The sequence below is a fragment of the Elgaria multicarinata genome, chromosome 11 (genome assembly GCF_023053635.1).
Source record: "Elgaria multicarinata webbii isolate HBS135686 ecotype San Diego chromosome 11, rElgMul1.1.pri, whole genome shotgun sequence".
NCBI classification, from domain to species: Eukaryota; Metazoa; Chordata; class Lepidosauria; order Squamata; family Anguidae; genus Elgaria; species Elgaria multicarinata.
The window spans coordinates 21,079,223-21,090,628 of NC_086181.1; the positions used below are offsets into that span (position 1 = coordinate 21,079,223).

Sequence of the window (11,406 nt, forward strand, 5' to 3'; positions counted from 1 at the left end):
CCTCTTTTGGCTATGGCTGGCTCTTCCCAGCAAGGCATAGGATAGGCAGAGGTCTCCAAACTTGGAGCCTCCTGTCTATCATGACTGCAATATTTAGGACTGTTTCCTAAGACTTGGTTTATCCTTACTATTTCCTATTATCAGCTTACACTTTGCAAAACAGTGCAGTTCTGTCAACCTGATTCCTGAAACTGATACAGGCCAACTGTTCTTATTACCTGAAATTTGCCATGGAATCCAGGGCAAAAAGGATGGTATCTATGCTTAGGAAAGATATACCAGCTCTTAAAAATGCAAATGTTGCTGTTCCACTGAACTGTGGATCACATCAACAGTATATTCACAAGACAGAGATGAGAAAATAGTATAATAACTACTGTATTTATTTGAAACAACCAGATTTTTTAAAAAACGAATAATCTGAAAGTTAGGAGTAAATGCAGTGAAGATTAATTTAACATAGCTCTAAATTGTTATACTCATCTGTGTTATCCATCAGCTTTTTTTACCCATCCTTCTCTTCAATGCTCCCAACACTTCTTGGTTTCTCAGAGTATAAATTAAAGGATTAAACATGGGTGTCAGCACTCCATAAAATACAAAAATTATTTTGTCAATGTCACGGGTGTTCTTGTTTTGGGGAAGGATGTACCCGAATATAGCAGTGCCATAGAACATAGTCACCACAACCAGGTGAGACCCACATGTGGAAAATGCCTTCAGTCTGCTTCCTTCTGAGTGCATCCTCAGGATTGCTGCAAGAATGCGCATATAGGAAAAAAGGATAAAGCCAAGAGGGAGAACCAGTGTAAACATGCTGGTGAGAAACATGCTTATTTGGCTTGAAGAGGTATCATTGCAAATTAGTTTGATGACAGCTTTTAATTCACACGATATATAATCTACCTCATTGTTTCCACAGAATCTAGCTGGTTTAGCAAGACCGGGCACTACTGTAAACATAAAGGCTATTGTCCATGTAGCAATGACTAACAGGATGCAAACTGTCCTGTTCATGATGAGAGTGTAGCGGAGTGGGTTGGATATGGCCACGTAACGGTCATAAGCCATGACAGCCAGAAGGAAACATTCTGTTGATCCCAAGAAGAGACCACTATAAAGTTGGGTGAAGCACAACGGAAGAGATACAACAGGTCTGTCCACCATGCAATTAGCTATAGATTGCGGGATCCCAGATGAAGTGAAGAAGAGGTCAAGGATGGACAAATTACACAGGAAAAAATACATAGGGTTGTGGAGCCGTGGATCAGATATGATCACAAAGACAATGAGGCCATTTCCAACAAGGGTTATTGAATAGGCAATTATCATGATGGCCATTAAACTCATCCTTGCCTTGGGTCTGCCTGACCAGCCTATGAAGATAAATTCAGTCACTTCTGTCACATTTTCTCCTAATTCTTGCATTAGGGATGATCTGAACTGGTAGAAAAAATATAGATAAATCAATATTAATCATTTTAAAAATCCTTAAGAGTACAATAGAATGAATTCAATTAAAGCTCCTTTTTATGTGCATATCACACAAAGAGCAGAAGAAATGGTAAAATTCTTCTTGGGCTGCACACTTTGGACCATATGATTGAACACTCTTGTTTAGAAAACTCCCTGCTCACCAAAAGCTGGATGTTAGAGAATGTTTTCTAACATTTTCAAAATGCCCCTGATTCAGTTTCCACTCAATCTCCTCAATTTGTCACATGGTTATCATGGTTGAGGGGAATGTGTATACCTCTTACAAATATGCATGTCTACACCCTCCATTTATCCCAGGGTTGTCTATACATAGGGGATCCTGGGGTCAAGCAGGGACAACAAGAGAATTTCCCCAGAAAAACTGGGACTGCTGGTTTCCCAGTATTTTGTGGTTCTGGGACACCCCTGAGGAGTGTGGGTAGTGTCATGCCCTCTTCCAGGGTCATCCCTTCCTCCCTGCAAGTAGCAGGGCTCCTCAGGCAGGCATGGAGCTCTGCAATGGGGTGGAGGTAGCTTTTTTTGCAATGCCAGAGATTGCTCTCATTGGCTTTCAGAGGTTTTTTTTTAAAAAACAATATTATTATTATTATTATTATTTATTTATATAGCACCATCAATGTACATGGTGCTGTACAGATAACACAGTAAATAGCAAGACCCTGCCGCATAGGCTTACAATCTAATAAACACACACACACACACACACACACAGCAACGACACCTTACTATTGGTTAAGGATCACACCCACAGTATTATTATTATTATTATTATTATTATTATTATTATTATTATTATTTTATATAGCACCATCAATGTACATGGTGCTGTACAACGTAAAACAGTAAATAGCAAGACCCTGCCGCATAGGCTTACATTCTACTAAAATCATAGTAAAGCAATAAGGAGGGGAAGGGAATGCAAACAGGCACTGGGTAGGGTAAACAGGCACAGGGTAGGGTAAAACTAACAGTATAACGTCCGAGTAGTGCACAATTGCGCAAATGTCCAAGTCTTAAAAAAAAAAGGGTGCCAGATCACTTGCTTCCATTTAGACCCTGGTGGATGATCACAGAAGTGGAAAAGTATATGATCATCCCTCCCCAGCACCAGAATGCATGCAGATGTAGACCCTGCTGAATGGATTACAATTTGGTATCAAATTGGGCTAAGACAGCTTACCTGAGCAGAGCTCCATTTCTGGAAGGTGATTCCACTCAACCTTCATGGCTGCCTCCTTCCCCTTCAATGTCTTCACAACACAGCATGCCCCCATTCAGCCTGGAGCCCTGACTCTCTACACAGCATCTTTGGGGTGCAGGGTTGGAGCTTCTGCTGTGTTTGTGGGTGGAGGAGCAGTGAAGCTCAGTTCCTTCAGCCCACTTGTACCTACCTCAATCTGGATCCAACCCTCTAGATTTTATAAGAGCATCTTCTTTTGAAAACATGCAAGGGGGCTGTTAGAAAGAACCCCATCATTTCAAAATGCCTTTTAGGCCATAAGCAAAGTGGTGGGGGAATAAATATTATTTTTGGTCACTGGAAAGGAAGTATCTCTTACCAATTATTTTTATCTACATTTTCAGTTTGTTCTGAGTGATAGTTAGAAAGTGAAACAAATAAAAATACTAACAGTACAATCCTATGTATTTGTACTCAGTAGCGCTGTGCACATACACCCTGATTCGCTTCAGATATATTCAGACCTTTCATATCAAGTCTGATTTGCTTCAGATCATTTCGGACCCAGTCCACCTCGCCTTCAATCCAAATCTGAATCAAGATTCGGGTGTCCGAATCATTCTCCTAGACTTGCATTGGAAAATCAAAATGCTTATAACTTTTTAATTTTTCAACATAGAAATATGAAAATTGATGACTTTGCAGATACCCTGGAGGTGCTCATGTGTGCCAAGGTTCTGACACTTAACAGAAGTGGTTTTCCTGTAATCCACTGCAAAAAATGATTTTTTTTTCAGGCAAACCAGTCAAAGGAAAGTACTCTAACTTTCTGATTTTTCATGACACAATCATGTATTTTGGTGACCTTGCAGATGACCTGCAATTGCTTATGTGTATTAAATTTCAGACACATCTGTGCAGTGGAATTTCTGTAATCTACTGTTAAAATGTGATTTTTCAAGGAAACAAAGCAGCCACACAAAGCGAAGAGCAATTTGAGAAGGTGTGTAATCAAGTTCACGCTATCCCTTCCCTAATATCTGTGTGTTTTTTAAGTGCAAATCTCCCCTACTTGAGTTTCTTTTGTATATTCTGAAGCTAACACATCACTGAGTCCCTTCCCATTCAGACAAGAAACAGGGAAAGTATCCTGCCTGCAATACACACATTACCTGGCTGGGAGCAATATGCCTCAGAAATTGAGTCAAGCCAGCCCTGCAAGGCGAGACCAGGCAGGTAATATTGGAGAAGTGTGTAGGTGCTCAGGCAGGCAGACAGCAGGAAGCTGTGCAGGCATGAGTAAGTGATCCAAGGATTGTCTCAATTTCAAAGCCAGAAACACAAATCAGCACTGCAAGGTGGGACCAGGCAGGTAATAGTGGAGAAGTGTGCAGGAGCTCAGGAAGGCAGGCAGAGAGGCCACAGGTAGCTATGCGGGCACAAGTAAATGAGCCATGGATTGCCTCAATTCAAAACCAGAAACAAACCAGGCAGACAGGCAACTATGTGGGTGGGCACAGAGAGGCTGGCAGAAAGCAAACAGACTGGCACTGCGAGGCGGGCACAGGGGAGGAGAGGCAGCAGGCGGCTCTGCTTATGAAGCATTGGGAGCACGTATGCCATAGGCTTGTGGGGTTGATCCACCCAGCCCATCTACATCTCCCAGGCACCAGGAGGGCAGAGAGGCAGGCTGGCCCAGAGAGGCTGGCAGAAAGCAAACATACCAGCACCAAACATACCAGCAAACATACCAGCACCACAATACCTGACGGAACGCCTCTCCCGATGTGAATTTACCCGGTCACTGCGTTCAACATCTAAGGTCCTCCTCCGGGTGCCTACTCCGAGAGAGGCTTGGAGTGTGGCAACGAGGGACAGGGCCTTTTCGGTGGTGACCCCAGACTATGGAACGACCTCCCTGACGAGGCTCGCCTGGCACCAACGCTGCTATCTTTCCGGCGCCAGGTTATGACTTTGCCCAGGCATATGGCGGCACATCTTAATCACCCACATGTTTAGTTTTTTAACGGTTTTTAATGCTTTATGTGTGTATGTTCTGTGTTTTAGAGTTTTAAATTTTGTATACTTGTTTTTATCTCAATTTTAGAATTTCTGTAAACTGCCCAGAGAGCCCTGGCTATGGGAGCGGTATATAAGTGTAATAAATAAATAAATAAATAAATAATGAGACAGGCACAGTGGTTGGAAACATAGTCAGTGAGAGATGCTTTGACATCCCCTTAATAGGAGGCTAGGAGGAAGATAGATTCAGTGTCCTTCAAAGTTAACTTACTCCATGGTAATCACTAATAATAATAATAATAATAATAATAATAATAATAATAATAATAGAGCCTGTCTGTCTCTAATAGGAAAAAGGGATTGAAAAGCATCCCCTTAATTAAAGAGGCTATGAAGAGGATCCCTTTTGGTTTCCTCCTTCAGAGTTGAGTTACTAAACTGTAAACACAAAATAATAATAATAATAATAATAATAATAATAATAATAATAATAATATCCTGAGTTCTGTCTTGTTGAGTCTCTCACTGTCTTCTACTTTGTGTGTGTGTCTCTGGTGTGTGTTGTGCACAAGCAGTACACAATACAGCACACATTTATAAACTTCCATCAAAAAACAGGGGTAGAACCCATCTGCTTCAAACTTGGAATGGCTGAAGCCATACTGAAGACTTACCATGGTGCTAATTTTCATGTCTGTATCTGTAATTTCTTTGGGGAGGGAACTTGGTTACTTCTCCAGCTGCTAGATCCCAATGAGATTTGAGTTTGAACTTTAAAATTTCCCCCCCAAAATAAGGGATGAATTGATATGCTTCAACCTTGGCATGCTTAAAGCCCTATATAGGAGCTATCATAGTGCTAAGTGTCCTCTCTTCATATTTAAAAATGATAGTATACTCTTAAAAAATATTTTGAAAACTCAAATTTAAAAACTTCCTAAAATCAGGTGATGAATTGATATGCTTCAACCTTGGCACATCTAAAGCTGTATTTAGAATTTATTATGGTGCTAAGTTTCCTCTCTTTATCTTTAAAAAATGAAAGTGAATTCTTTAAAAATATATTTTAAAACCTCAATTTTTTTTTAAAAAAAATCCTAAATATTAGAGAATGAAGTGATATGCTTCAATTTTGGCACAGATGAAGACCTACTGAAGCCCTATAATTTCTATATGTCCTTAGGAAAGGGTCCAAATTGATCCAAATTGATCCAACTTGATTTGGAGCATGCCAATTCATTTCGGACTGATTCGGACCTGCATTGATTCCCTTTGGATCTGTTTTAAAGCCCTCTAAAACACCCCAATTTACTTTGGATTTCAGATTCAGATCTAAAGCAGTGCCCAGCACTAGTACTCACTGGTACTCAGCAGAAAGACCCACAGCACTCAATGGAAGAATATATTAATGTAGTGTATAACATCAGGTATGATTTCATAAAATTATAAAGAAGAAAATAATAAGTAAGAAAATGGATGACTTACCTTCTTATCCCTTGAAATCAGAAGAAACCATTTTAAGGACTGAAGATTTTTCCAATGAACAAAATCCCCTTCCTATCCCTAACATTGCTTTAAAGATGAGCTGATTGCATCAAATGGATGCAACTGCAATTTTGTTTAAGAATAGAAAAACAGATTCAATTTAATTGTGTTAAAGTTGTAATTTAAAATAATCCCACTATTTAATACAAATTCATTTTAATTACCTTTTCAGGAACTGAATTATACACTAATAGTTCATACACTTTTAGAAGGATTACTACAGGAGATTCATTTTAAAAAGGCAAGCAACCAGCTCCAATAGAATCCCTTGATAAGAGAATAGAAAAATACTGGTCTAGATAGATTTTTTAAAGTACTGTTCTCTTTTTGGTTCCCCTTGGACACATTCCCAGATGTCTCATTACTTTCTGAAGTTATATCATATCTAAAACTTCAGACCATGGTGAGTAGAGGTGCTAGTATTAAATTGAAGATAGGAAATACTCAAGGAATAATGCCAAATAAAATATCTAAGGAGTTTTAGTAATTTCCAAAAGAGGTTCCCTTAGATTCAAATATTTTCTCAACGGGTGTGGACATGTCCAAAAGACATGTCCACACATGTCTTTTAGAAGACAACTTTGTCAAATTCAACTGTTTTGAATATATCCGTGCCATTTAATAAAGATCCTGTATCTTTGGTGAGATTTACAAAGCTACAAGAGTAGCCTCCTCTCTAGTGTTGTTTTTGTTGTCTATATGAAGATGATGCTTAGGATTCTAACCATAAAAATGACCTAGAAATTATTTTAGGTCGCTCTTTCAGCGTGTCGGCTAACGGCAGCTCGTCCTCCTCTTTTCCCCTTTCAGTTGGGGTTCCGCAAGGCTCGGTGCTTGGCCCGTTGTTGTTCTCTCTATACATGCTGCCCTTGGGCAAGCTCATTCAATCTCACGGCCTCCAATATCACCTGTATGCCGATGATACACAATTATATCTTTCATCTCCGGAACTTTCTCCAGATGTTCACGATCGTATCTCGGCATGTCTTTCAGATATCTCAGCCTGGCTGCTTCATCGTCGTTTGAAACTTAACATGGCAAAGACTGAACTGCTAGTTTTTCCTCCTAAACCTTCTCCTCACCTCTCATTCTCCCTTACTGTCAACGATGTCACGCTTACTCCGGTCAAGGAAGCTCGTAGTCTTGGCTTTATATTTGACTCCTCGCTCTCCTTTACTCCTCACATCGAGGCAGTAGCTAAATCCTGTCGTTTCTTCCTGTATAATATTGCCAGGATTCGACCATTTTTGTCTGTCTCTTCTGCCAAGACTCTCGTTCACGCACTGGTTATCTCTCGGTTGGACTACTGCAACCTTCTTCTCTCTGGCCTTCCTTCGTCTCACATCAGTCCGCTGGTCTCTGTCCACCACTCTGCCGCTAAGATCATCTTCTTGGCCCGCCGCTCTGACCATGTCACTCCACTTCTGAAATCTCTTCACTGGCTTCCAATTCACTTCAGAATCCAATATAAACTTCTCCTACTGACCTTCAAAGCTCTTCACGGCCTAGCTCCTGCCTATCTCTCCTCTCTCATCTCACACTATCGCCCCGCTCGGGCTCTCCGCTCCTCCGATGCCATGCTTCTCGCCTGCCCAAGGACCTCCACTTCCCTTACTCGGCTTCGTCCTTTTTCTTCTGCTGCCCCTTACGCCTGGAACGCTCTTCCAGAACACTTGAGAACTACAAACTCAATCACTGCTTTTAAGACTCAGCTCAAAACTTTTCTTTTCCCTATAGCCTTCAAATATTGAGTTTGTTCTGACTTTACACTGTTGGTTTTGCCCTACCCTGTGCCTGTTTACACTTCCCTGTGCCTGTTTGCATTCTCCTTCCCTCTTTATTGTTTACTACAACTTATTAGATTGTAAGCCTATGCGGCAGGGTCTTGCTATTTACTGTGTTATCTGTACAGCACCATGTACATTGATGGTGCTATATAAATAAATAATAATAATAATAATAATAATAATAATAATGATGATTATGAGTTTGCTCTAAATTTAGGCAATTGAGATTAAAAAACTGAATTGGGCTGGTGGGAATATGTTTGTAAAACTCATTTGAAGTTGAGCAAATTCAACTATGTACAGTATGGAAGATTTGAGATTTGGAGGGACACAGACAAATGTGTCTCTAACAGGTAATACTAGAGCTTTGTGCAAGTGGTGTCTTAAAATTCTCCACCCCATTTGTGGACAGAGAATTGGGGCGGGGGGACAATTTCACTGAATTTCTCCAGGGGGAGAGAAATTCTCCAACAATTCTGTTCAGGTACGCATCACCATTTGCAAGGGTTGTAGAACACTTTCTTTCTTTCTTTCCTTTCCTTTCCTTTCCTTTCCCTTCCCTATGAGTATTTGGTTTTTCTACACTGCCACCAAAAGTGACAACAACATCAACTGTGTTGGCAGCTGGGCACCAATTTTGCAAACCACATTATTATTTTTGCAGTCACCCAATCACTGAGGTTGGCTCACACGATCCGTATACATAAAACTTTACAAGGAAAGTACAGGATCCCTTATTTGGTCCTTCAGATAACTCTCTCATAGGAAATATATTTCCACAGGCAAGGAAGAAGGGTCAAATGGATGAGATGATGGAAGTGTAAATACTTTGGACTTGACTTCTAGTCACTTGATTTATAGTACTCAGGCAAAAAAGAAAAGAAAAATACGGCAAACAGAGTTCAGATGAACATATACTTAACTGGAAGATATCACAGAAGAAGACATGATTTCATTGTTGTTGTGGTCAGGGAATATTGTGAAATGGAAACCCTCACTTAAATATGTAAGGTGAAATACATCCCCTGACCATTTCCCCAAAAACAAATTTTCCAAGGAGGCATCATTGAACCATTAATTGTAGGGCTCATCCCCACCAAATAGAATATCCCACTATAAAAGGGGTATGAAAGCAGTATCTAAAAGGCAGGAGCCACACTATTGCTTTGTAGCGGTATTGAAGTGCACTGACAACTGTTGGGGCCCATTGACACAGACCATGTACTGCTTTCATACCACTATATCCTGCTTGGTGTCTTTTATATACCGCTTTCATACCACTTTCATAGTGCAATATCCTGCTTGGTGTAGATGAGCCCATAGTGATGACTATCTGCCATTGAAAGAAAAAAAATCAAGACTAAATTCAATTGTTTTCTTCTTATTCCAGGGTCTATTTTACAAAAAGTGTGATGCATATAACATAGGATGACAGAGAAAAAAACTTTGAAATAAGATTTTCATAGATAAATAAATAAAACCAGAAAGCCAGAATGAGATCATGGGCTCCATCAGACCTGCTTTATTTTCCTGGTTTGCATCTGCAATTTCCACCTCTGTTTCATTAGCATGTCAAGGTAATAGTCCCTTTCACGTGGGTTTGTGGTATTGGTGAAAATGCCTTTGGCTTGTTTGCTTTCCCACTCCACTCCGCCCCACCTGACCCCTTCTCCTTCCCCCTCCAGTTCATTGGTTCTTGTCATTAGTGGAGATTGGGATGGACATGGACATCTCTCCCCCCCTCACTCTGGCTTTGTTGTCTAGCATTTTACCAATTTAACATTTCAGCTGGTTGCTCATTTCTGTGGGCAATGAGGGTGGGTTTGGAACAGCCAAAGTTGATTCGATGTGCCAGCAAAATGCTATTTGTTTGACATGGCATGCTGGAGGAGAACTGCACCGTCCTCCTGAATTGTGTTAATACGTAATTCAAAACAATGTATTGAAATTAATACAGGATTTTCTTGGTAATAGCATTTAATATGTTTTTACTTATTATTGCATTATCCTTGCATAACAATTAATCAAAGGCTAAAAAAAAAAAAATAGGTGTGAGAGACACATTCCTAAAATATATGAGTGGTGGTTATTTGTGGAAGTGGAGGGTGCAAAATAATGAGATGAGACAAAATTATGGATTTAAAAATAGGGGCACATTTATTGAATGATCTGCAAAAGGGGGAAGGCCTAGGAGGGCATCCTATTTGCTGCCTGTGTGATGGCTATGGATGTATTGAGTGAGGATTCACAGACTGTGTCGTGGTGCTTGAATTTCACCATTGCACAGTCTATCCCCTTTAGGGGTAGGAAGCCTTTTTGTTGTCACACACGGCCCTCATGTCGTGTGGCTATGAGTGGGTGCCCACTAAAAGGTACAATTAATTCATTAATTCATTGCATTTCTATACTGCCCAATAGCCGAATCTCGCTGTGCAGTTCACAAAAATTAAAACCATGATGATCATTCAAAGTATAAAACAAACAACGGTATAAAAACGGTACAGAAGTACAATATAAAAGCACAACCAGGATAAAAATGAGCAGCAATGCAGAACTTAATACAGATTTTAAATACAGATGTAAAACAGCAAATATTTTTTTAAAAAAACAACAACTAAGATGATAAACTGTTAAAATACTGGGGTGGGGGGGATGGTCTTTACCACGTGATGAAAAGGTTATAACAAGTTGGAAGCGAACCTCTCTGGGGAGCTCATTCCACAATTGGGTGCTAAAGTAGAGAAGGCCCTCCTCCTGGTAGCCACCTGCCTCACTGCTCAAGGAGGATATATTTTATATTTTAAATGGGGAATGAAACTGATATTGCCTTTGCCCTCCTTTGGCTCTGCCTGGCTGTTCCCAGCATGGCATAGGATAGGCGGAAGGTTAAAACCTTGGAGCCTCTTGTCGATCACGATTGGAACCTATTGGATTCTGCCCTTACACATTGATAGTTTCATTATAAGTATATATAGTTTCCTACTATCAACCTACATTTTGCAAAGCAGTGTACTTCAGACAACCTGAATCCTGAAACAGGTAGTGTCCATGTCCATCTTGCCCTACTTTTGGAATGTTCTGGAACATCTGTTCTTATTGCCTGAAATTTGCCATGGAAATTTCAGGGCAAAAAGGATGGTATCTAAGCTTAGGAAAGATATACCAGATCTTAAAAATGCAAATGTTGCTGTTCCCCTGAACTGGGGATCACATCAACAATATACTTACAAGACAGAGGTGAGAAAATAGTATCATAACTATTTGTTTAAAACAACGAGATTTTTTAAAAAACAAATAATCTCAAAGACAGGAGTAAATACAGTGAAGATTTATCTCACACACCTCTAATTTTTTACATTTTTAATATCCTCTGTG

At 40.1% G+C, this 11,406-nt stretch overlaps 1 protein-coding gene across 1 annotated transcript; it reads right to left on the reverse strand.

The window, feature by feature from the left end:
- Positions 1-495: 495 nt before the first annotated feature.
- On the reverse strand, positions 496-1,350 carry LOC134405338 (olfactory receptor 13H1-like). Its single transcript, XM_063136582.1, has one exon. The coding sequence runs from the start codon at positions 1,348-1,350 to the stop codon at positions 496-498; it is 855 nt and encodes a 284-aa protein (XP_062992652.1).
- Positions 1,351-11,406: the final 10,056 nt, after the last annotated feature.